Source organism: Meleagris gallopavo, chromosome 25 (assembly GCF_905368555.1).
Source record: "Meleagris gallopavo chromosome 25, MGAL_WU_HG_1.1, whole genome shotgun sequence".
Classification (NCBI taxonomy): domain Eukaryota; kingdom Metazoa; phylum Chordata; class Aves; order Galliformes; family Phasianidae; genus Meleagris; species Meleagris gallopavo.
The window spans coordinates 537057-559214 of record NC_139428.1 but is presented as its reverse complement, the minus strand read 5'-3'; the positions used below and the strand labels follow the sequence as shown (position 1 = coordinate 559214).

At 54.1% G+C, this 22158-nt stretch overlaps 1 protein-coding gene across 1 annotated transcript; it reads left to right on the top strand.

The window, feature by feature from the left end:
- Window positions 1-1418: 1418 nt before the first annotated feature.
- NKAIN1 (sodium/potassium transporting ATPase interacting 1) lies at window positions 1419-21934 on the top strand. Its single transcript, XM_010723303.3, has 7 exons — window positions 1419-1699; window positions 14972-15109; window positions 15251-15331; window positions 17082-17279; window positions 17517-17577; window positions 18947-19028; window positions 20049-21934. The coding sequence occupies exons 1-7, from the start codon at window positions 1646-1648 to the stop codon at window positions 20056-20058; spliced, it is 624 nt and encodes a 207-aa protein (XP_010721605.2). The 5' UTR covers window positions 1419-1645; the 3' UTR covers window positions 20059-21934.
- Window positions 21935-22158: the final 224 nt, after the last annotated feature.

The window sequence follows — 22158 nt, the reverse complement described above, 5'->3', positions numbered from 1 at the left end:
TCTGTAGTGCAGATTCTGCACTCAGAAAAGCTGCACATCTACAAACCCCATCCTTTGGCCATGCCTGGACCTCCCAAAACACTCATGGGGGCACATGCCAGCACACAGCACCGGGGCAGGGGGAAATTCGCACTGCAGGATGACAGAACACATCCAGGAGTGGTGGATCCAGCAGGCTGGTGAATGGGGATGTGTGCTCAGGCAAACGTTGGATGGGCTGGGTTGGATCGTGGACCTGCACCCACATCCAAATGCATCTGCAAACTGTGGACCATCAGATCCAGAACTGAGCTGCTCCGGTGCCAACATACGTGCAGTTTCAGTAGATGCTTTGTTGTAAAAATCAAGGCTGAAGAAAAGAAACACACGGAACTGTAAAGCAGTGAACTTTTCCCAAGTCCTTCTGCTGGGTGGCATTTCAGGGGGAGGTTTCCAAAGCTCTGGGAAAGATCCATCCCAAAGCACCATCCCAAATATTCCTTGGCAACTTTGCACTCTCCGCTCTCCCAGGTGCGCTGTGGAGAAAGAACAAAGGTGGGCAGGGTTGGTGGCAGCTGGGGCCGAACCCTGCCAGCCCCGTGTGCCCCCACCTCCCTGCCCAAACCTCCCGGATAGGAACCTGCTGAGAGCAGAGGCCCAAAGCCAGGTGGCTGGGTGCTGGACGGGGGTCACTCCCGGCCCTGGGAGCTGTGTGCGCTCTGCACGGTGGGGTAGCTTTGCTTGCAAGGCTGTGTCTGTCCTCCCTGCAAACTCAGGTGCTGCCCTGGCATGGTGACCCCAGGGGAGGTGGCCGTGAGGTCCCTGCGCTCAGACTGCAGGCATCACCCACCCACAGCCCACAAGGACGGCAGGATGGGGAGAAACTGGGGGGGGGCACGGGGGGAGGGAGCAGCACTTCCTCAGCCCTTTACAAATCGAGCTCTAACCCACCAACAAAAGCGAAGGAAAAAAAAAAATTAAAAAAAAATCTGCAATTGAAAAAGCACCAAATACCGATGCTAACGAACAGCAGCCGCGCCTTACCGCTGCTTGCGGGAGGCGGCCCCTCTCCCGGCTTCCCCCGACCGCCAGGAAGCCGCGAAGGGCTCACAGCGGGCGCGGCGTGCCCGGCTGCACCGCACCGCACCGCACCGCACCGCACCGCCCCTGCGCGGCCCCGCCGCCCGCCGGGCCCCGCTGGGAGAGCGGCCGGCCCTCATTCCGCTGGTCGCCGCCCGCCCTGCCCGCCGCGCCCCCGACCCCACCCCGCCGCCTCCTCCCCGCCCGCCCCCGGGGCCGTGCGGGAGAGACAATAGAGGGGCAGGGCGGGTTCGGCGCAAAACTGCGCGCCCCGGGGATGGATGGCGAGGTGTGCGCGGCCCCGGGGGCCCTACGCCCGGAGATGGGAATGTAGCGGGCTGGGGGGGCAGCGGGACTCGGGGGAGGAAGGCGGGGAAGGGGGGCGATGCCCCTTGCTGAGCGCAGCCCGCCTCTGTGCTAACCCGGCAGGATGCGGGAGGCGGCGGGGCTGGGAAGAAAGTAGCGGGGCTGGAGAGCGGGGCATGGCCGTGTTGCCCCCCTGAAGCTCCCCGGGCGGCTGCCGAGGAGCCGGAGGAAGGAGACGCGCGGCCACGGCGGGGAAATCCGCGGCTCCGGCTGGGAAACCATGGGGAGATGCAACGGGAGATGCACGCTGGTTGGATTCTGCTGCCTGCAGCTGGTAAGGCGAGGGGCCGCGCGCCCAGCAGCATGCCGGGCGGTGCTTTGTGCGGGTGACCTTGCTGGGGATGCTTCAATGCGACCCCCCAATTTTTATTATTATTATTATTATTTTTAATGCAAAGATAAAAGAAACGCGACCCTCATCGCTCGCTGGAGTTGCAGAAGCGAGATGGGGTTGAAGCGGCTCCCGGCGCTGTCGGTGCCTGGGGACGCGGCTCGAGCAGGTGCGAGCTTTGTCTCCAGCCGCGAGCTCTTCGCTCGGAGGGCGGTTTGCAGGGATGCTGCTTTGAGTCCCTGCATCAACCGCGGTGAAACTTGGAGCCGCAACGGCACTTTGCAAACTCCGCACCGAGCGGCACCGCTCCGCCGGCAGGCAGAGGGGCTCGGAGCGGCTTTGCTACAGCCGGGCTGCGCTGGCAATAATCGCGTGCCGCGCTTCCGCCGCCCACGGATCCATCTTCATCACGCTGCTGACAGAGGGCCGGGCGGAGGGAGCGCGTTCCGATCTAAGCGGCAGCCAGCGAGGTTGCAATTAATTATCCAAGCGCTTCCCCGCTTCGTTAAACCCTGCGGCCAAGCGGCGTCCCTGGACGTGCCTCGCCAGCAGCGGCAGCGATGGGCGCAGAGGGAATCGCCGGAATGCTGCCGTGAGGTCCCCGTGGCTTTGAGCTGTCTGTCTGCCCGTGGATGTGTCGGTGAGGTCCGTGCTCTCCGCTCCCGTTCATTCCGGATAAAAGCGATGGGTGTTTCCCCGTGTGCGGGACTTCCCCGGTTTTCGGCCACTTTTTTTTTTTTTCCATTGGTCAACTCAAACAAAGTCTTGCTGGCATCGTCCTGCAGGGAGGTATCGCAGTACAGGGAGGTGATTTGGATGCGTTTCTTTTCAGGAAAGAAACGAAATCAGTGCGAGCTCCCGGGCTGGTAGGGCAGCTCCTGCGTGTGGCTCTGCTCAGTTTCGAGTGGGGCTGGACGGAGATTCGGTGATTAGGAGGTGAAGTGAAATCAAAACTCTCTTGTTATGCCGTCCCCAACCATTCAGGTTGCTTATTGCTGTAGCAGCAGGTCGGCTCGGAGCAGAGAATTGGCTCTGCTGGGCTGGGCTGTGTGTTTTGCTGCTGCCCTCTGCGATGCTCATCATTGTCGGGGGGATTTCTCTTTATGCTAAGATGAAAGCTGTTGAGCTGGCCGGATGAGAAGCCAACCTGTCTTGCCCTTCACCACCAGCAGCACGCGGGAGCTGTGAGCTGCTCCTCTTGTTCACCCTGAAACCTAATGATGGTGAGCGGAGGTGCAGCCCCACTGCCTCGCTCTGCTCCCGAGGCACTCCAAAGGGTTTTGTCTGTTCTTTGTTTCTCTCCTTTTTCTTTAATTGGGTGGGAAAGGAAAGTTGGGTTGGTGCCTCCTGCCTGGCTGAGCCTGCTGGAGCTTGCCCAAGGAGCAGTGTGCCACGCCATGCTGTGCCATGCCATCCAATGCCCTGCCATGCTGTGCCGTGCCGTCCAATGCTCTGCCACCCAATGCCATGCCATACGATACTCTGCCGTACGATGCCATGCCATCCGGTGCCATGCCACATGATGCTCTGCCATAAAATGCCATGCCATGCTGTGCCATGCCATACAATGCCATGCCATGCTGCATCCGTACCACCTCCAGCACAGTGACAGCTGCTGACGGCCGCCAGCATCTTTTGTCCTCGCCTGGTTCCCGTCGTTCCCGTGCTCGAGGACAGTGTGAGGCCAATGGGACCGGGGCTGTCCCCACCACCAGGAATGGGGGAAAAGGAGCCCGGGCTGAACTCTGAATGTGGGTTTTCAATTACACAATTAAATGCACAATTAGATATAATTACTAGCGCTCAGAAGCCGCGACTGTTCGTAATAGGCATGTAATCTACTGCAGTCACTGTTTATACTGCTCAGCTCCTCTCCCTAATGATTATGGAAAGCTTTCACATTTGCATGGTTGCCATGGTAATTGGGTTTGGGGCTGACAGTGCCATCACGGACGGAGGCCCCATCCCCACAGCTCCGTGTGCCCCTTCCCCACGTGCCGGAATGGTGGGTGCGCATCCATGGGATGCTGCAATGGACTGGAGATGCTGCAGGGCAGCAAGTGCTGCTGGGGTGGGGATGGGGCTGCTGCATGGGCAGCACTAAGGGATCCAGGAGTGTGTGTGTGTGTGTGTGTCAGAGGTCCATGTGTGTCTGGGCAGGTGTCACCCAGGTCAGCTTGTCTCCAAGCCTTGGCCATCCCGGGTGGGGATGATGGGTTGGGGTGGCATCGCGGCACAGCGAGACGCCCGCGTGTGTGAGCATCGTGGGCCATGCACACGTGTGCCTTCATTATTCATACAAAGAGCCACGCTGACAGTTTGCCATAAAGGTTTATGGGTGTGCGTTTGGGAAGGAGTGGTGTTACAGCTCTCAATTAAAACAGCTATTAAAGTGCAGGATGTCTGATTGTGCAGGGCGAGCTGCCGCGCACCCAGGGTATCAACGGGGCTCTACATCATTAATGATGCTCTGCAACAAAGCTGTCAGCAACGGGAAGCATTCAGAGGGCCAAAAACATGTACTGGGGGGGTGAGGTGGCGAAGCAATGCCTGAGGTGAACCAGGAGCCACAACGTGGTCTGCAGTGCGAGTGATGACCCAAAAAATGAGCTTTGTCCTACAAAACTCGGTCTTGTTTCTCAAGGATCTGATACAGAAGTTGTCCCTGGGCTCTGTGCTCCCAGCATGGAGGCTGTGGTTGGGACATCCCCGTGCTGCCCGCAGTGACATGCAGAAGCAGTGCCATGTGCTGGGGTTTGGCTGGCAGTGGAGCTCCTGGATCGATGGACAGCTTGGCCAGGCTCCTGACCGTGGTGTTTGCTTGCAAACTCCCAACTGTGCCTTTGGGCGAGCTCTGGGCAGGAAAATATCACTGCTTGGGCTGTAACCCCTCGCACTGTGCCTAATTGGTGTCATTTGGGCTGGAAATCCTTCTTTTTTTTAATTTCCAGCAGACACCGGTGTGGCAAAGAGACTTTCCTACAGACCTCGCCTTGCCTGGGTGAGATGTTTTGGGGAGGTGGCGTGTCCCAGTGGTGGGGATGATTGCCCATGGAAGGGGATGGGCTGGAGACTGACACTGCTGCTTCCCATCATTATCCCCTGTGATGGGGACATGGTCTCCTCTTGACTGGGTGTTCTCTCCAAGGACTGCAGCATAGGAAGAACCCAGAGGGGTTGATGGTTGAGAAGGAAGAAGGATTTGGGGATCAAATGGTCCAAAACTCATTGCACTGAGATTTGTTGTGACCACGAGATGAGAAAGTTGCTGGGAAAAAACAGAGCCTATGGGATCCTTATGGGAAGTGAGGATGGCCATCAGCCAAACAACATCCCATCCATGGTCAGCACTTTCATCCATTTTCACCAACAGGTTCCAATCCAGCAGAGAGCAGTGGGTTTTGGGCACTGGAAGGATGCTTGGCTTGGGCACTGGGATATCAGCATCATCCCAGCTCTGTGCCAATGGTCTGTGGTGGGAAATAGGGCTGGAAAAGGGCTCTGTGATCCCACAGCCATTCCTGGGAGCAGAATCCTGCTGGCATTGTCTCTTTTCATGGGCACCCATGGGTGCTGCAGCCATTACTGTGTACCAGTGCTGCAGGGACCTCCTAATGGAGGTCTTTTCCTCTGCTTGAAAGCGACTATTCGTTTCAATTTCCAAAATATGTATGTAACGGCCTGGAAAAATGGAAAAGAAAAGTTGGCACAGAGCAGCCTGATCACATTTGAACAGGACATTAAACCCTGAGTGCTTTATTAATAAGATTAATAACCACTCCAGTGTCATTGGTTGGGAAATTTCACACATTTTTGCTTTTCCCTCTGTGTCAGGAGGAGGTTTGGGGAGTGAGAAAACGGCAAGTGCCCATCAGCCTGCATCCAGACACAAGGTTGGGGATGCAGGACGTGGGATGTGGGAACCTTTGAGATCACACATTTTGCCTTATAATTCATGCTTTGGGCATTTTGTGTCACTATTTGTCCCAATAATAGGCTGTGTTACAGTGCCTCCTCATCCTCACTGCCCACTCTGGATCTCATTCCAGCAGAGGACACAGCCACCATGCCTAGCTGGATCACACACATGGGACACTGAGCTCTGAGTACTTGGCTCTCAGGCTAATTACCTTGATTAGGGGTAATTAGTGCTCTGGGCCAGTTTGGTCCCTTCAATCAATATCACTGTGGGCACAGCACTGGTGGCAGAGCTTGGGTGGGAGCAGGGGATGCTCCAGAGGATGCTCAGGCAATACTGTGAGGGGCACTGGGGTCATGGGGATGAGGAAGCCTCCTGTCTGCTCTCCAGTTCCGTGCTGTAATGGCTCAGATTGATGATGGCCCTCAGCTGTTGCCTGTAAATGTCACGCTGAGAGTCCTTGTCCAATCCCCTGCAATCCCCTGAGGCCGAGCATGTGTCCTTCCCTCCTCCTGCATGGAAATAAATGGCCAGGAGTGGGGACAGGCTGCAACGGTGTCAGCCCTGTGGGGCTCAGCCTGTGTCCTTGAACCACTCCCCTGAGTGCCCTGATGGGATTCCTTTCCCTTCCCTTCCCTTCCCTTCCCTTCCCTTCCCTTCCCTTCCCTTCCCTTCCCTTCCCTTCCCTTCCCTTCCCTTCCCTTCCCTTCCCTTCCCTTCCCTTCCCTTCCCTTCCCTTCCCTTCCCTTCCCACTTTTCATTCCTCTTTCCACTTTTCCCTTTCCTAAATTGAGGCCCTGAACAAAGCACTGTGCATGTTGGCAAGCTCAGGGCAGACAAAGCCAACACAGCCCTACCTACCCCACAATTAGCACTGCTGTCATTAGTGGGACCCAAGGAGGAGGAGCAGGGTGCTGCAGGGTGCTGTGGGGTCGGCCCCATTGCCCATCAGTGGGAACCCATATGGGGACCCCAGCAGGTGATGAAGACATCAGTCATATGGCCACACCATCTGCGTCAGTTTTCCCCTAAAATTGTGTGCAGAAATCAGTACCTCCTGCAGATGCACCAAAAAGGGCTTGGGGCAGAAGCACACGCATGGTGTGCAGGAGTTCCCATGTGGTTTTTGAGGAAAGAAACTGTTTTTCTGGGAAAAAATCCATCCCTCTGCGATCTCTCAAGGTGGGAGTGACCCCAGTGCTGAGGACCTGCCCACGTCCCATTGGTTTCCCCCTGCAGGGTTTGGGGTGTGGGTCTGTTGGTGTCGTGCCAGCCTAATTCGATGGGCATGAAGAGAGGAACCACCGCTTAATAAAAGCAATTTTTATGGATGTTTAAGAAGTCTCTAATGAGCTCCCATCCACCGCAGCTGCTAATCGCTGTGTTTAATAATGTGCTGGTGGTCACAGCGCACGGCGAAGGCGCCTTATTAAATCCTCGCCGTGATGAATGGGGAAGGTGGCAGCGTGCTTAACAGCGATTGTTATTTTGCTAACGTGCAGCAATTGCTGCAAATATGAAGGCTTCCAGTTCTATTAGGGCTGCACATCCATACCCGTGTGCTTGTGTGTTTCCAGCCCTCGTTTCTAGCCAATAATCCTATTGGCATGGGGAGACGGGGCTGGAGCTGTTGGGTTTTCTTTACTATTAATAAATAATGAGCGGCACTAATGAGGTCCCACCCAGCCTGTTGCTCTTGGAGCACCCCAAAAAGCCACTGCAGTTTCTTGGGCAGTTCTGGACCTTGCACTGCTGCTTCCCACTCATTGCTGCTTTGCATCCATCACAGGGAAAGATTGATGGGGACACCGCTCCCTGCCGGGCCCATCCATCTCCTGCTGGCAATAACTCACTATTAATACCTGCATATGAAACACGTAACCACCACCACTCCCCCGTGTAAGTGGCTCACGTTAGGGCCTTGAGAAATGAGGGAGAGTGGCCGAGGTGGTGGCACCAAGCAGGTGGGAGAAGGAGATCCTAAAGGTTGGATGTTAGAGGAGGGGTTGGTGGATGAGCGATGGGCCTTCACCCCAATGGAAGGAGTGGTGGTTTTGGTCAGTTTCTGTTTCAGGGTGTGTCAGGACTCTCAGTGATGCTTTGAGTGATGCTGGATGTATGTGTTTTAATGCTAAAAAATGGCTAAGGAACTGAGATGGGATGGGATGGGATGAGATGGATATGATAAGGTAGGGATGGGATGGGACAGAATGGAATGGGATGGGATGAGATGAGTATGATAAGTTTGGGGTGGGATGGGATTAGGATAGGATGGGATGAAATGGGATGGGATTTGATGGGATGGGATGGGATGGGGTCAGGTGGGATAGGATGGAGTGGGGTGGGGATGGGATGAAATAGATATGATAAGGTTGGGAATGGGATGGGATGGGATGGGATGGGATGGGATGGGATGGGATGGGATGGGATGGGATGGGATGGGATAGGATGGGATGGGATGGGATGGGGTGGGATGGGATGGGATGGGATGGGGTGGGGTGGGATGGCATGGCATGGCATGGGGTGGGGTAGGGTGGGGTGGGGTGGGGTGGGGTGGGGTGGGGTGGGGTGGGGCAGGATGAGACGGGATGAGAAGGGACGGGATGGGATGAGGGCACATCCCTCCTCTTTGTAGCTGCCCTGCCTTGCCCTTACACCAAATATTTGGGAGCCCTGCGTGGCTTCACCTCCCCAGAGCCACCCGTGGCTGCTTCTTTGGCGGCAATGTTTCTCCTGGGATATTTCTGCTCCTGCTTCATTAGCGCGGCTGTTACCAGGCAGATTCCTCACCCGATCCTCTCTGCTGCCTGCAGGTCGTGGGAGGAGGGACTGCCGGTTTCCATAGCAATACGGTTGGCTTTAATCAGTATTTATTTCCTGGGAGAATTGATTACGAAAGGTGTCACTAAATAAGTCAGTAAATTGGATTTTTTTTCCCCTCTCTCTTTTTGCCCCTCTATCGCATTTTATTAACAGCGTCTTTGAGTCGCTGTTTGAGATCCAGGGGAAATTACCTCTTGCTTCTTGCAGATGTTGGACTAAAGAACTTAAACAGGAGAATTAGCATTGAAATTGCCTGTGGCTTAATCCCTGTCCAAACGGGGCTGCTTATGGAGAGCTGGAGCCAGCAGACAGAGCTCGCATTGCATGGGCAGAGGTGTCCCTGTCCCATTGTCACCCAACACCACCATGTTGGTTTGGGATGTGGGACGTGGCTCCTCTCAGCATCCCCAGAGTCCCCACTAAATGGAAAAAGCCTCTGTGTGCACTTCCCTGTTTAGTAGGATTTTTTTTTTTAGTGTTTTTTTGCTTCATTTTAATTAATTCTCAGCTTCTGAGTGTCCATGCTGCTAATGTGCTTTCTGCTGCGAGTCTTCAGCTTAATCACGAGCTGTGGCTCATTGTGTCTAATTGAGGCGCTTGATTAATCACAATTTTATTTATCCAAAAGCCTGTTTGTTGGAAGCTGGTGTTTGCAGTAAGGCATTTGATAACATTTCAATGCCCTGATCGTTGAGCATCACAGCTTGGTGCTGGTGCCATGAGTCTGGTGTCACTGCCACGTGTCCTGTGGGTGTGGGACAGCATCCTGGGGACATCTGCCGAGTCCTTGTGCAGGGCTGGGGCAGCAGATAGATTGGTGAGATGGGATGGGATGGGGTGGGATGGGATGGGATGGGATGGGATGGGATGGGAGGAAGTGGGATGAAATGGGATGGATGGACAGCAGGCTCCCTCTGTTCACACTCCATCCCAGATTCCAGGTTGGATACAGTGAGGGTCTGTGCAGCCCCTTCAGTGCTCACCTCTATTTCTAGTTGGATTTGCTTAAACTGCAGCCTGACTTTCATGTTTGTGGCTATATGTGGCAGTGTGACCCAACTCTGCACTTGGGTCATGCTGTAGCCTGGGAATGTCATTTGTCACCCTGCTTCTCTGCAAACACTCCTGGGTGCAGTGCTGAGCAGGGAAGGGCTGAACCCAATTCCCAAGTGGGTAAATTGAGGCACAGCAGCGACAGTGCAGGACTGGCACTTTGCTCACATCCCTGTGCCATCCCTCCCCAGAACCCCAATGCCACCCCTGTGCCCTTCCAGTGGGGGACCCTTTTGAGGCCATTCTGGGGGGGCAATTAAAGCAACACGATCTGTGCCTGTTGGAGGGAGTCTATCTGCAGGAAGGTGTAAATTCAGAGGCAACTTATGATGGGAAAGTATAGGAATGAATCACTTTGCTTTCCCTGTCTTTCTGTCAGCGGTGGTAAAAAAAGCCCACAGCCTTATCTCAGCCTTATCTCTCCGGTTCAGCATTTATGTAACAGTAAAAATAATAGATGCAATATCACATCTCCAGCCTGTACTCTGTATAAATGGTACTGGGACGTGTTTGGAGCCTCTGTAGGAGGTGGCTGCCACCATCAGCTGTGTGGAGGGTTCCAGAAGAGTTCCAACAAATCATCATGGGTGGGATGGGGCTGTTGGGACCCACAGTGATCCCTTGTTTAGGCTGTAGAAGGATTCCCCATAGGTCCCATCTTAGCTCACCCCAAGGAACCACGTCCTTTTGGGGACCCAGATTTGGGATATTCAGCATGAGGTGCTCATCCTCCTACCGGGCAGCTCCTATTCTCTGCCTCAGTTTCCCTTCCCCAGGGGCAGCTTTGGGAAGGGTCTGGGGGGTCCCAGGGCTGTGGGACATGGAGGCAGATTTGGGAAGGAATCAGGAGGACCCCAGGCTGCTGGATTCATGGGTGGCTTTGGGAAGGGACCATGGGGGCTGGGAATTGTACTGGGATGGGGCTGATTCTTGGGTGGGTGCACCCATGGGTGCTTGGGTTGCATCCTGCCCATACGCTGGGCTCCTGGGGCTGAGCGTCTAGACAGCTGGGGCTGCTGCCATGTTCCCATGGCAACGCAGCGGGATGCGGCGCCTGGCAAAATTAAATAAATAACAGAGCAGAAAAACCATTGGCAAAAGACAGCAAAGGCTGGCCAAAGGACGTGGGACCTCAGTGGGTGATAGGGAGCCCTTGGGGGACCCCACACCCCTTCCTGTGTCCTCATATTTTCATCCCATTGGGTTTTCCTAAGGATGTCAAGCTGGAAGTGAAGGGATTTGAGGGCAGAAAAATCCCAGTGAGGGCTTTGCTGGGGTAACAAAGCCTGTGCCTCCATCCTGGGGCACCTCCTGCCTGCGGGGCAGCTTAGCCCTGCCCATGTGTGGGAGCGTGGTGATGCTCCTTTAATTTATTTTCATCTGTGCCGCCTGCAATTTTGCAAAAGATTTTGCAAGTTGGAAGTAGGTCAAGAACTTGTTTCCAAGTCATTAAATGAAATCCCTGGGTTCGCAGCGGTATTTGCACCTCGTTAATAGTCAATTCACTCACTTGCCGTTAATTTAAATAGCAGCCAATTTCCCTAAGTGGAGATGTGCAACTCCAGGGTGCAGGTGCTTGCAAAGCTCAGGGCACCCAGTGCAGGGTGCTGTGCTCAGCCCAGGTGCCATTCCCACTGTCATATCCCACCCCTAATGGGAGGGAAAGAATAGCCATTCATCTTTCCCTTCCTTCCTTCATCCCCTCCTCTACCCCTCCATTGCTCTCTCCATCTATCTTTCTACCCCTCTGCCCTTCTCTTCCTCCATCCCTTCCTCCCTTTGTCTGTCCGTCCGTCCGTCAATCCATCCATCCATCCCTCCTTCCTTCCTTCCTTCCTTTCTTCCTTCCTTCCTTTCCTTTCTTCCTTCCTTCCTTCCTTCCTTCCTTCCTTCCATCCCTGCATCTCTTTCTCCATCCATCCCTCTATCTATCCTTCCATCCTTCCCTTCCTCAATCCCTTTCTCCCTCCATCCTCCATCCTTCCATCACTGCATCCCTCTCTCCATCCATCCTTCCATCCCTCCATATCTCCCTTCCTCCACCATCAATCCATTGGTCCCACATGCCCTATTACCCTCAGCACCACCTTCCTGGAGCCACAGTGCCACCACCTTCCCACGTGGCTCATACAAATGTCCTCTCCCTTGAGACACCCCACAGATCCTGCCCCACATTTCTCACCATTGAGTTTCCCACTGGACCCCAGGATTTCTTGTAAAACTTCCCAGAAATGGTGCATTTCTGACAGCAAGCAGCCCCGGCTGTGAGAGCTCAGCAGGAGCTGCACTCGCAGCATCTTTGGCCTCAGCAGAAGGGAATCCGCGATGGAAAAAAATCTATTCAAACGCAGCTAAATGAAAGTAAATCCCTGGTGAGCCGGCGGCATATGGTGTTCAGAAGGAAATAGCCTGGCTGAAGGATAATGGCTCATCGGGGGGCATGGATCCACGCTCAGCTCCTGCTGCGCTGTGGGGCTGGGCAGGGATTTGTGCTGGCGTGCAGCTGCTGTGGCATCAAGCAGGGCTGCATTCTGCTCCACTGTCTGCTCGACACTGCTGCAGCCCCAAAGTTTGGCCAAAGTACCTGGCCAAACACTGCTTTGGAAACATCAGTCCTCAGTGCTGGATTGCGGTTAGGCATCCCCTGCAGTGTTGCCCTTTTGGGGTTTTCCCCCTCTGCCCTCTTTCTCCCTGCAGGCTCCGTGCTGTGGGGACCACCTGTGTTCTGTAGGGATGTGGGATGAGATGTGGGCACCACCCCACCCCCGGAGCCCTCCCAGAGGGTCCAACCTAGGGTTTTCTCCAGGAGTCCACCACCAGTCACCAGGAGCCCGTGGAGTGATGGAAGGACTCAGCATCCCTCACCAATCCCAGGGGCAGGGCTGAAGCCTGGTGCCTGGTGGGACCACAGCCATACTGGGGAGACAAATGCCAGCAGCAAGGACCAGTGAGGTCCCTTCTTTACCTTCAACTGTTCCCAGCTGATATGAGATGCTGTACTAGGATGCAGTACCAGGATGCTGTGATGGGATGCCATGCTGGGATGTCGTATTGAAATGCAATACTGGGATGCAGTACTGAGTTGCTACCAGGATGCTGTTTTCATGGGATGCTGCACTGGGATGCAGTACCAGGATGCAGTACTGGGATTCTGTACTGGGATGCCATAGTGGGATACCATACTAAGATGCCATACTGAGATGCTGTGGAATCCTGCTCCAGGTCTGGGGACTTTTATCTACAAGAAACGCCAAGCAAGGGGCCAGGATGGGATTCAGACAGTTGGAAAATGGAAGCAACGGATTTTCCTCCTCCCCACTGCCACAATCACCATTCTGCTGCTGCTGCTTCCCCAGGGAAGTCTCCGGGCTCTGCTGCTCTGACATTCAGAGCCAGGAGGAAACCTTCCCGTTGCACTTCATAGGGTTTTAACAAAGCCCTGCCGGCAGGTGAACAGAGCATCTTCTTCCTGATATTTCCCAGAGGGGTAAAGCAAAGATTGGAATAGATTTCATTTGAGAGGAAGGCGATGCTTGGGTCCCCCAAGTGCTGTGGGGACAAGTGGCACTGGGATGTCCCCACGCCTGCTCTGCCCCATGGGAGAGATTGGGGATTTGTTCAGGTGGGGGTGGCCAAAGTCATGGCCTGGTATTGACAGAGATTCAGGGAGAGCAGCTGCAATGCTTTTTGGGGAGTCCACACTCATCCCTCTCACTGGCCCCATGGGGATGCTCAGGAGGGAGAGGGACAGAGGGACTGTCCCCCCAGCTCCCCTGTGGCCAAGGGGAGGGGACGAGGAGCCCCCAGCCCTGCTGTGTTTTTTCAGCATGATAGCTTGCTCCTGTCTCTCTCCACCAGTTAATTATCGAGGCTTTGGGGGCTGTGATAATATATTTATGCATCTGTGTCAGCAAACATGTCAGCCCCATCGCAGCTGAGGCGTGAGGACGGAGCGCCAGGGGGGTCGGGGTCTGCAGCCACTGCACATCGTTTCCCGCATCCCGGGAGGCTCAGCCCCATTTCCCTCTGCTCTTCATGCTGTGGGGCAGAAAATCACCCCATAGCTGCCACCACCGCCCCACAAATCCACCAGATTTATTCAGTGCTGCTGCGAGCGCAGGGCTGGGAAAACCGCCCCAAATGTTGACATGGGGCACAGTGAAGTGGCCATGGGGCACAGTGCGATGGCCAATGGGTGATGTGGGGACAGCAGTGATGGGAACCTTCTTCCCACTCAAATTTGGTGTCAGCAGCATTAAACAAAGCGCATTTTGCTCCAGCTCTGCCTCCTCTCCCCATGTGCTGGTGGAACCCGGCCGCTTCCATTCCACGCCTCCAGTGAAAGCACTGTGTTTCAATTAGCAGGACTCCGGCACACATCCGCGCCTGGCTAATTGCTATGATTTCCTGCAAAGGGAACTTTGGGGCCGATCGATGAACTAGAGAGTGTTTAATTAAGAGGGGGCCCTAAAACTCATTGCATTGATCAGCTGCAGGATTATCTTAATTAGCAGTGGGCTGGTGCATGGCGGCTCTGCCCCACGCCCCCAGTAACATCACTTATGGTTGTGATGGGTGATGGGGTGCCAAAGGGGTGCTATCAGCACAGTAAATTGGGACCTGCACTGGCTCCGTGGGATGCTCTTGGATGCTCTTTCCCATCTCCTGCTGGAATCCAGCAAGTAGGGGGGTCCTGCTCAACAGCTCTGTCATCAGCCACCAGATCAATGGATGGCTATAAAACCCCGAGCGCCACGCTCCTTGTATCATTTATTATTTACATTCCTCGATTTAAAAGATTTACAGCCCAGTTGTAAGTATTTCCAAAGGCTGTTTCCTTAGAGAGTTTAAATAGCGCGGGAGTGAATTAAGGCTTAATGCAAACAGCCTGGCCCGAGGGGCTGCGCGGGCTCCGTGCTCACTCTGTGTCGCGTGTGATGGAGATGGGAGGGCTTTGCTCTGCTGGCTGAAATTTCCATTAATTAGAGCTCTCGCTAAACCAACTCAACAAGCAGTAATGTGAACGATGCTTTATGGATGGGGAAGTCGGCCCAACAGACCCAGCACGAGCCCACTGCCCTCCTGCCAGCAGTCAGCCACAGCCAGGGGATCCCATGCCCTAAAAGGAGGGCTCTGCACAGAGCTCAGACCCAGGGGGTGATTCTCAGAGGGGAAACTGAGGCACACAGGGGATATGTGCTGCTCTGTGCTGCCCTTCCTCCATTGTTGGGCAGGAGTAACTCCACGCTCGTGATGTATTCACCCATCGCTGGCCGATGAATCATGCAGACATTTCAGTCTATTGTAACTAATTGTCCATGGGATTTCTCATTAATTTCGCGATACTCTTTGCCTTTACTGTCCACAGAACTGCCGTGGTGACTGACTCCCATGCTGTCCCTTCCTTTGTTCTTTCCCAGATCGCAGCACTGGAGCGGCAGATCTTTGATTTCCTGGGCTATCAGTGGGCGCCCATCCTGGCCAATTTTTTACACATCATGGCTGTCATCCTGGGCATCTTCGGGACCATCCAGTACAGATCCAAATACCTCATCATGGTAGGTACTGCTGGGCCACGGTCACTGTGCAGTGCCAGTTGTCCCAGATCCCTGCTATTACGTTGCTGGGTGCTGGGAAGTGGGCTGGCAGCAGGATGCTCGTGGTGGGCGCAGCACTGATCGGCTCGCTCTCTCTGACAGTACGCGGTGTGGCTGGTGCTGTGGGTCGGCTGGAACGCCTTCATCATCTGCTTCTACCTGGAGGTCGGGCACTTGTCGCAGGTAACCATAGCACAGCCAGGCACTGCTGCCTCCTTGCCTTCTTGCCTTCCTCTCACTTTCCTCCACTTTCCCTTCCCTTTCCTCCACTTTCCCTTTCCTTCCCTTCCCTTCCCTTCCCTTCCCTTCCCTTCCTTCCCTTCCCTTCCCTTCCCTTCCCTTCCCTTCCCTTCCCTTCCCTTCCCTTCCCTTCCCTTCCCTTCCCTTCCCTTCCCTTCCCTTCCCTTCCCTTCCCTTCCCTTCCCTTCCCTCCCTCTCCATCCCTCACTTTTCATCTCTTCTGTTCCATCCTATCCCTTTCATCACAACTTTCCATTCCATTCCTCTCATCCAGTTCCATCTCTTCCACCCCATCTTTCTCCCTTCAATCCCATTCCATCCTTCCCTTCTCTTCCATCCCATCCTTTCTCTTCTATCCCAATCTCTCTTCCATCTTTTTCCCTTCCCCCCCACCCACTCAAAACTTTCAATTCGTTCCACCCAACACTTTCATCCCATCCCTTCTATCCCTCTCCATCCCTTTCATCTCTCCCCTTTCATTTTTTTTCTGCCCCATCCCAACCCTTCCAATCCATTCTTTTCATCCAATTCCATTCCTCCCCCCATCACATCCCTTTAATTCCTTTCTTCCCCATCCCATCCCTTTGCTTTCATCCCTTCCCTCCTCACCTCATGCCTTCTATTCCATCCTATTCCATCCCTCCCATTTCTTCCCTCTCTTTCATCCCATCCCTCCTCATCCCGTGCGTTCTGTTCCATCCTATCCCATTCCACCCTTCCCACTCCTTCCATCTCTTCCATCCCATCCCTTCCCTTTCATCTCATTGTTCCCCATCTCATTTCTTTTCTTTCATTTTATCCATCCCCATCTCTTCCTGGCATGTAAGTTCACATGGAACAGACTGATGGATGGCACTGGGAACAGCAATGAGTAGGAAAAGGAAAAGTAACACAGTGGTGTGGCGGAGGCAGAGTTTCAGGAGCTCCAAATTAATGAGGCTGATGAGGTGGGAATTTCAGGGCACTCATTAATCACCTGCTGGCACTTAGCACTGTCTGGCTTTATGGATGGCGTAAACTGGGCAACACAATTTCTGAATGCAATGAGGAGATCAAGCAGAGAAAGGTCTTCATCTGTCTGCTTGCACTGTGCTGTGAGTTCTCACTTTTCCGGGGATCTCTAGGGGTTTTCTGGGGTCTGTGTCTGCCCCAGGAAAAAGGACTGAAGGATATCCTGGAGACTCTGAGCTCCAGGGATACACAAGGATGAACAGGTCTGGAGATACCCTACTGCATAGGGCTCTCAGGCCAAACCTGATTTGTTATATTATAGCTCTTACATGAAAAGAGTGTTGTCATGAAGTGTGGTGGAGACATCTGCATAGAAGCGAACCCCCATTGTTTGGCTTTAGGAGCTCAAAGCCTCAATGAGCCCAAGACTCGTGCTCCTGTTTGAATTACATTTCAGCCCAGCACTGTGCATGCCCGCTGCTGGGATGTGCGTCCCTCGCCCCAGCGAACCCTGAGGACGTCATGGGCTGTAGAGATGAGTGGTTAATTGGGTACTCTTCGTTAACACATCCTCCAGTGTCCTTGGTGCTGGTGGGAGAAGCGCAGCGTCGGCGTGGCTCTGCAGCAGGGATGGTGCTTGAGGAGCATCCTTGGGATGGGAAAAACCATTTTTGTCTACCTCTTTTTGAGCGTGGATGGGATCCCCGGATCCAAGGTCGGTGCTTCTGCTCCCCTCCCGCAGGACCGAGACTTCATCATGACCTTCAATACCTCCCTGCACCGCTCGTGGTGGATGGAGAACGGGCCGGGCTGCCTGGTGACGCCGGTGCTCAACTCCCGGCTGGCGCTCGAGGATCACCACGTCATCACAGTCAGCGGCTGCCTGCTGGACTACCAATACATCGAGGTGCTCAGCAGTGCTGCACAGATCTTCCTGGCGGTAAGGGACCGCTGGGGTGTCCCATTGCCTTGACATGATATATCTCAGTGCATGGGTTGTATTGGTGGGCCACGGGTAGCATTGGCTTTGGGAAGAGAGGAGCAAACAGAGCGCATATGAGGTCCCCGTGCATGCTTGCTTCCCCAAAACGTGGCTTCATCCCATCCTCATCATTGCTCTCCTCATGGTGCTGCTTGCTCCCATAACAGCCTCTCCCTTCCTGCTTTTATTTTGCAGCTCTTTGGCTTCGTCTACGCCTGCTATGTCAGCAAAGTGTTTCTGGAGGAAGAAGACAGCTGTGAGTGCCTTTGCTGTTAGTCACAGGGCAAGCTGCAGTGCTGCAAATCCATCCCAGATAACATAGGGCAAGGGCAGCTCTGGGCTAGGGTAGGAGAAGAAATGACTTCTTTGGGATTTGGCCCCATTTTTCCCTCCCCAAAGAGGCAGCTGTGCAGCTTTGGGATGTGATGTGCCACCCCATGCCACCAGCAGTCCCTGTAGCACACCCCGTGGGTGCTGCAGAGTGGCAGCAGTCACAGCCTTGGGGTGTGAAATGGGAGCAGTGTCACCCAATGGGGTTTCACTCGTCATTGGATGGAGCTTCCCCCCATCCACAATGCTCCCTGAACAGGGGCAGAAGGGAAAAATTAAGTGAAGATGCAGGCTAATTTTTCTGCAATCTACATTGCGCTTTTCACTCTGACAATAATCACTGCACCCACCCATACAGAAGCTCTAAGTACCCCAACAGCAATTAAACAGGCAGTTATGGCTGCAGCCATCCAGCCACATTAAATGCTCATCTGCCATTAATTAATTCATGCCAGCTGGCAGCCCAAGCAGCCGAGCAGAGGTAGTGAAGTGCTGCAGCTTCCAACCCTGCAAAGGCACCGAGAAGCACTCAGCATCCCCCTTGCCTTAGGAAGAATGCATCTGGGTTGACAATGGAAGCATGGTCCCTTGGTGGTTCTGGATCCCAGCACAGCACTGGGGACAGCCCAGGGTAGCTGTGGGATCCCAGACCAGGCTCAGCATCCCTAAGTCTGGTTTTAGTAGTTCTGTGACCAATTTTAGCATCCCTGGGATCACTCTCAAAGTCCCTAGGTCTGGTTTTAGCACCCCTGGGGACCATTGTCAGAATCCCTAGGTCCAATTTTAGCATCCCTGGGGCCACTCTCAGCATCCCTGGGAGCAGACTCAGGATCTCCCGGATCAGTCTCAGCATCCCTAAGACTAGACTGACACCCCTAGGAATGGTCTCAGCATCCTCAGGGCGTGTTCTCCCCACCGCCGCCTCTGTATCCACTGTAGCGGAAAGGAAAAATCTCCGTGTGAAATTGGACACTGCCTGTTGTAATAACTTGCTTATGGAGACGGGGATCTGGTGAAGGGTTCATCTGCCCGCGCTGTCTTTGAAGCGTGTTTGCATTCCAGGTGGTTGTGCGACACTCAAACAAATTCAGGCATTCAATACACTTTTAATATTAATGCTGCTGTAGCCAAGATTCGAATGCATCTTTTTAATGGAATATCTTATTAGATTTGGAAATGGACGGATGCTGTCAAAATGGAGAGCTGGCTGAATATTAAGTCTGCTTCAAGGGGGGGTTTGAGAGGCAGCTCCTTGTGCCCTCCTTGCTCACCCTGCTGCTCTCCTCTCTCCCCAGTTGACTTCATCGGTGGGTTTGACTCCTATGGTTACCAGGCGCCGCAGAAGACGTCGCATCTACAGCTACAGCCACTGTACACGTGAGTCCACCCGGGGATGCCGTGGGAGCCCCATAGGGCCACTGAACCCAAAGGATTTGGGGCTGTGTGGCTGCTCGGCCCCAGTGGAGAGGAGTTTTTGGGTGGTTCTGTCACACTGAGCCGTGGCTGATAAATGCCGGTGGCTTCTCTCCTCTCCCTGCCCATTAAGCTTAACTAGATAAATGCTCAAATGAGATAAGGCTGCAAAATCTAAAGGGATTAGCCTCATTTGGGCTTTGCTGGTTGCCAACAATTAATTATATTTTAAGACTTGTATGCAAATTCAAGGGCACGCCGTGCAATTATATATGCAAAGAGGAGATCGTGGGGAAACAAATGCATCCAGAATAATAGTAGTACCCACCAAACTGGGAATCTGCACGGCTCCTGTTCCCCTGCAGCCCATCATCTGGGAGCAAGGTGTCCCCTGTGTGGTCCCTGCAACAGTGGTGATTGCTCAGGTTTGCCTCTGTGGGGCAAATAGAGCTCAGCAGGGTTCCCATTGCAGTGGCTGGGTGGGAGAAATTGGGGATAAAGGGTTAATTTGAAGATGAATCCATCCTGCCCACAGCCTGTGAAACTGAAGCTTCTCTGGCAGTTCCCAATTAGCTGTAATTGGATTAAAGCCGGGCGTGTGGGAGGGCTTCCACCCAGAGGAAGAAGGAGGATGTGCACGTCTCACACCACGGCCCACCCAGCGTGGCACCGTTTCCCCTCGTCCCCACATCCCTGTGATCCCACTGTGGGTTCTGAGCCCTCAGTGTCCCACAGGTGGCTGGGGACAGGGGCAGCCTCAATGGGGGACCTCATGCCACCCTGGAGAAACGTGGCCCAGTCTGTCCCTGCTGCTTTGTCTTATTTTTGGTCGTGAAACGAGGGTGATGGGAACCCCAGCAGGTGCCTGTCCCCACGGATGGGTGCTTGTGGCCATTGTTCCTTGCCCCCTCACTCTACATCAGAGGGGACAGACGGGGACACACAGGGACAGCCCTGATTTCAGATCTTCCTTTCACTCCTCAGGTCTGGGTAACTCCGTGCCCTGAATCCACCCTGGCCAGCGTGGGACTGGACCCTCGGAGCCCCCTGTCCCCAACTCGATGCCATTGCCACTTCTGGGGGACGGGGACAGCACCAAGTCGCCTCCTCCGTTCTCCTCTTGCACCCCAAAAATGAAGCTGAGTTGGGCATGGTCACATCCAAGGGCTCCATCATCTGGTTGGCTCCCAGCGCAAGGCTACCATGGCCAGGACATCCCCAGTTCACCTGCAAAAGACCCAAGGAAACTCTCAGTGCTGTGCTCGAGCCCCAGGATGGGCCAGCACGGTGGGGATGCAGCGAAGACATGGGGACGCAGCAGGACGTGGGGACGTGGTGGGGATGTGGGCTCTGTCACTGGACACTTTTCTTCTGTTTCTCAGACCTGGTTTTTAATTTGAGCAGCGTGTCCTCTTCCTGTGAGCTGGGCGGAATGAAGCGCAGAGGGAACTTGGGACAAAACCCAGCCTGTTTGGAGCCGCTCAGGCCTGCAGGGGATAACTGCAGCTTGGTGGGGTTCACACATCCATGGCATCATTGGAGAACATCCTAAAGTGCCAGATTTGGAGTCGGGATGACACAAAGAAGGAGTTTTGTTCCTAAAAAGCCCCCGCTGTCTTACCAGGGGACTGGAGCTTGGCTGCTCGTTGTCCCCACACCCCAGGACCAGCACCCCACAGCCACTCCACATTTTGGGGTTCCATCCCCACCGTCGGAACTCTTCAATTTGGCAATACTGACGCTGCTCTCAACACAGCCCTTTCAGGCTGTTTTAATGAGTATAATGAATGTTTTAGGTTGGTTTTTATTTTATTCTATTCTATTTTAATTTGAAGTGCCTGAGTACACTTTTGTTGAGCATCACCCCCACTCCTCACACCTTCTTCCTCCTCCTCCTCCTCCCAAGGCCATGTTGTGCCTTCAGCGAAGGCTGGCAGTGCCCACTGCCTCCCTTGGGCTTCTGGGGGTAAATCCATTCTTTCTGGCACTGCCCCAAATGGGGGCATTCATTTTGGCAGCAAAAAAAATGGTGAGTGATGAGTTGGGAGACGGGAATGGTTTTGGTGGGAGGCAAGGTGTGAGCTCCTGGGGTGTGTTTGCAAATGATATCCATTGAAAATGCAGAGTTGGGAATACAAAGTGTTGGAACTACCTGCAAACAAACTTCACTTCAAGAAGCCGTTGTGGGTCACCGATGTACTCTGGGTTCATTCTCCTTTTTCCCAGCCTGCCGCATGGAGGTGAGTTGGGGTCAGCCCCAGACCTCCTATGATTTGTCCCCAGGTGTCCCTGTTCCCTGGACACCTCTGGTTACGAATGGAGGCTGCTCCAGTCTGCCTCCCCAGGGCTGCTCCTCCAGGATGGGCTCTTCCAGCAACCCAAGAGCAGATTTTCCCTTCCCTCCAAGTGCCAAAGGATGGAGCCCAACGGGAAATGCTGCCCAATCCCATATCCTCGGGTGGCTACATCCCTCCACCATCACCACCAACTCACCCCAGCCTGAGCGGGAGCTTTGCAGGCAATAATTCTGAGCCCTTTTCCCCCCATCTCTGAGAAATAAAGCGATTTCCAGGCAGCAGAGGCCGCCTCCAGCATCGACCCCATCCACCTGTCCCCAGAACCACGTCCCAGTGCTGGTGACCCTGGGGGACAGCAGAGGGGCAGAGGGCACGGTCCCGCTGTCGCCGGTGCTCTGTGATCTTTTTTCTGTTGGCTTGTTTTTTTATAAGACCGTCTTTGTAACGTGAACCGAGGATTTCTTTTCTATTCTGTAATTATAAAAGTGGAAGGAGTTTTCACCCGATGCCTGCTCTGGTTTTGTGTATTTCCATTCTTTGTGTGGTGGAATCAATTAAAAAGTTGTGGTTTTTCACTTTTTTTTTTTTTTTCCCCTTTAAGAAAAAGCTTCCAGCTCGCTCCTGAGTTCCCCTCCTCTTCTTTTTGGTGCCTCACACCAGAAAGCCAACACCTGCAGGACTCAGTTCTGGCAGCGTGTCTGTGCCATCTCACAGCCTGGCCTTCTGCACGGAGGTGGCCAAACGTTATCTTCTCCTCCTTATTCTTCCTCTTTTTCAGTTTCTTCCCCTTCTTCTTT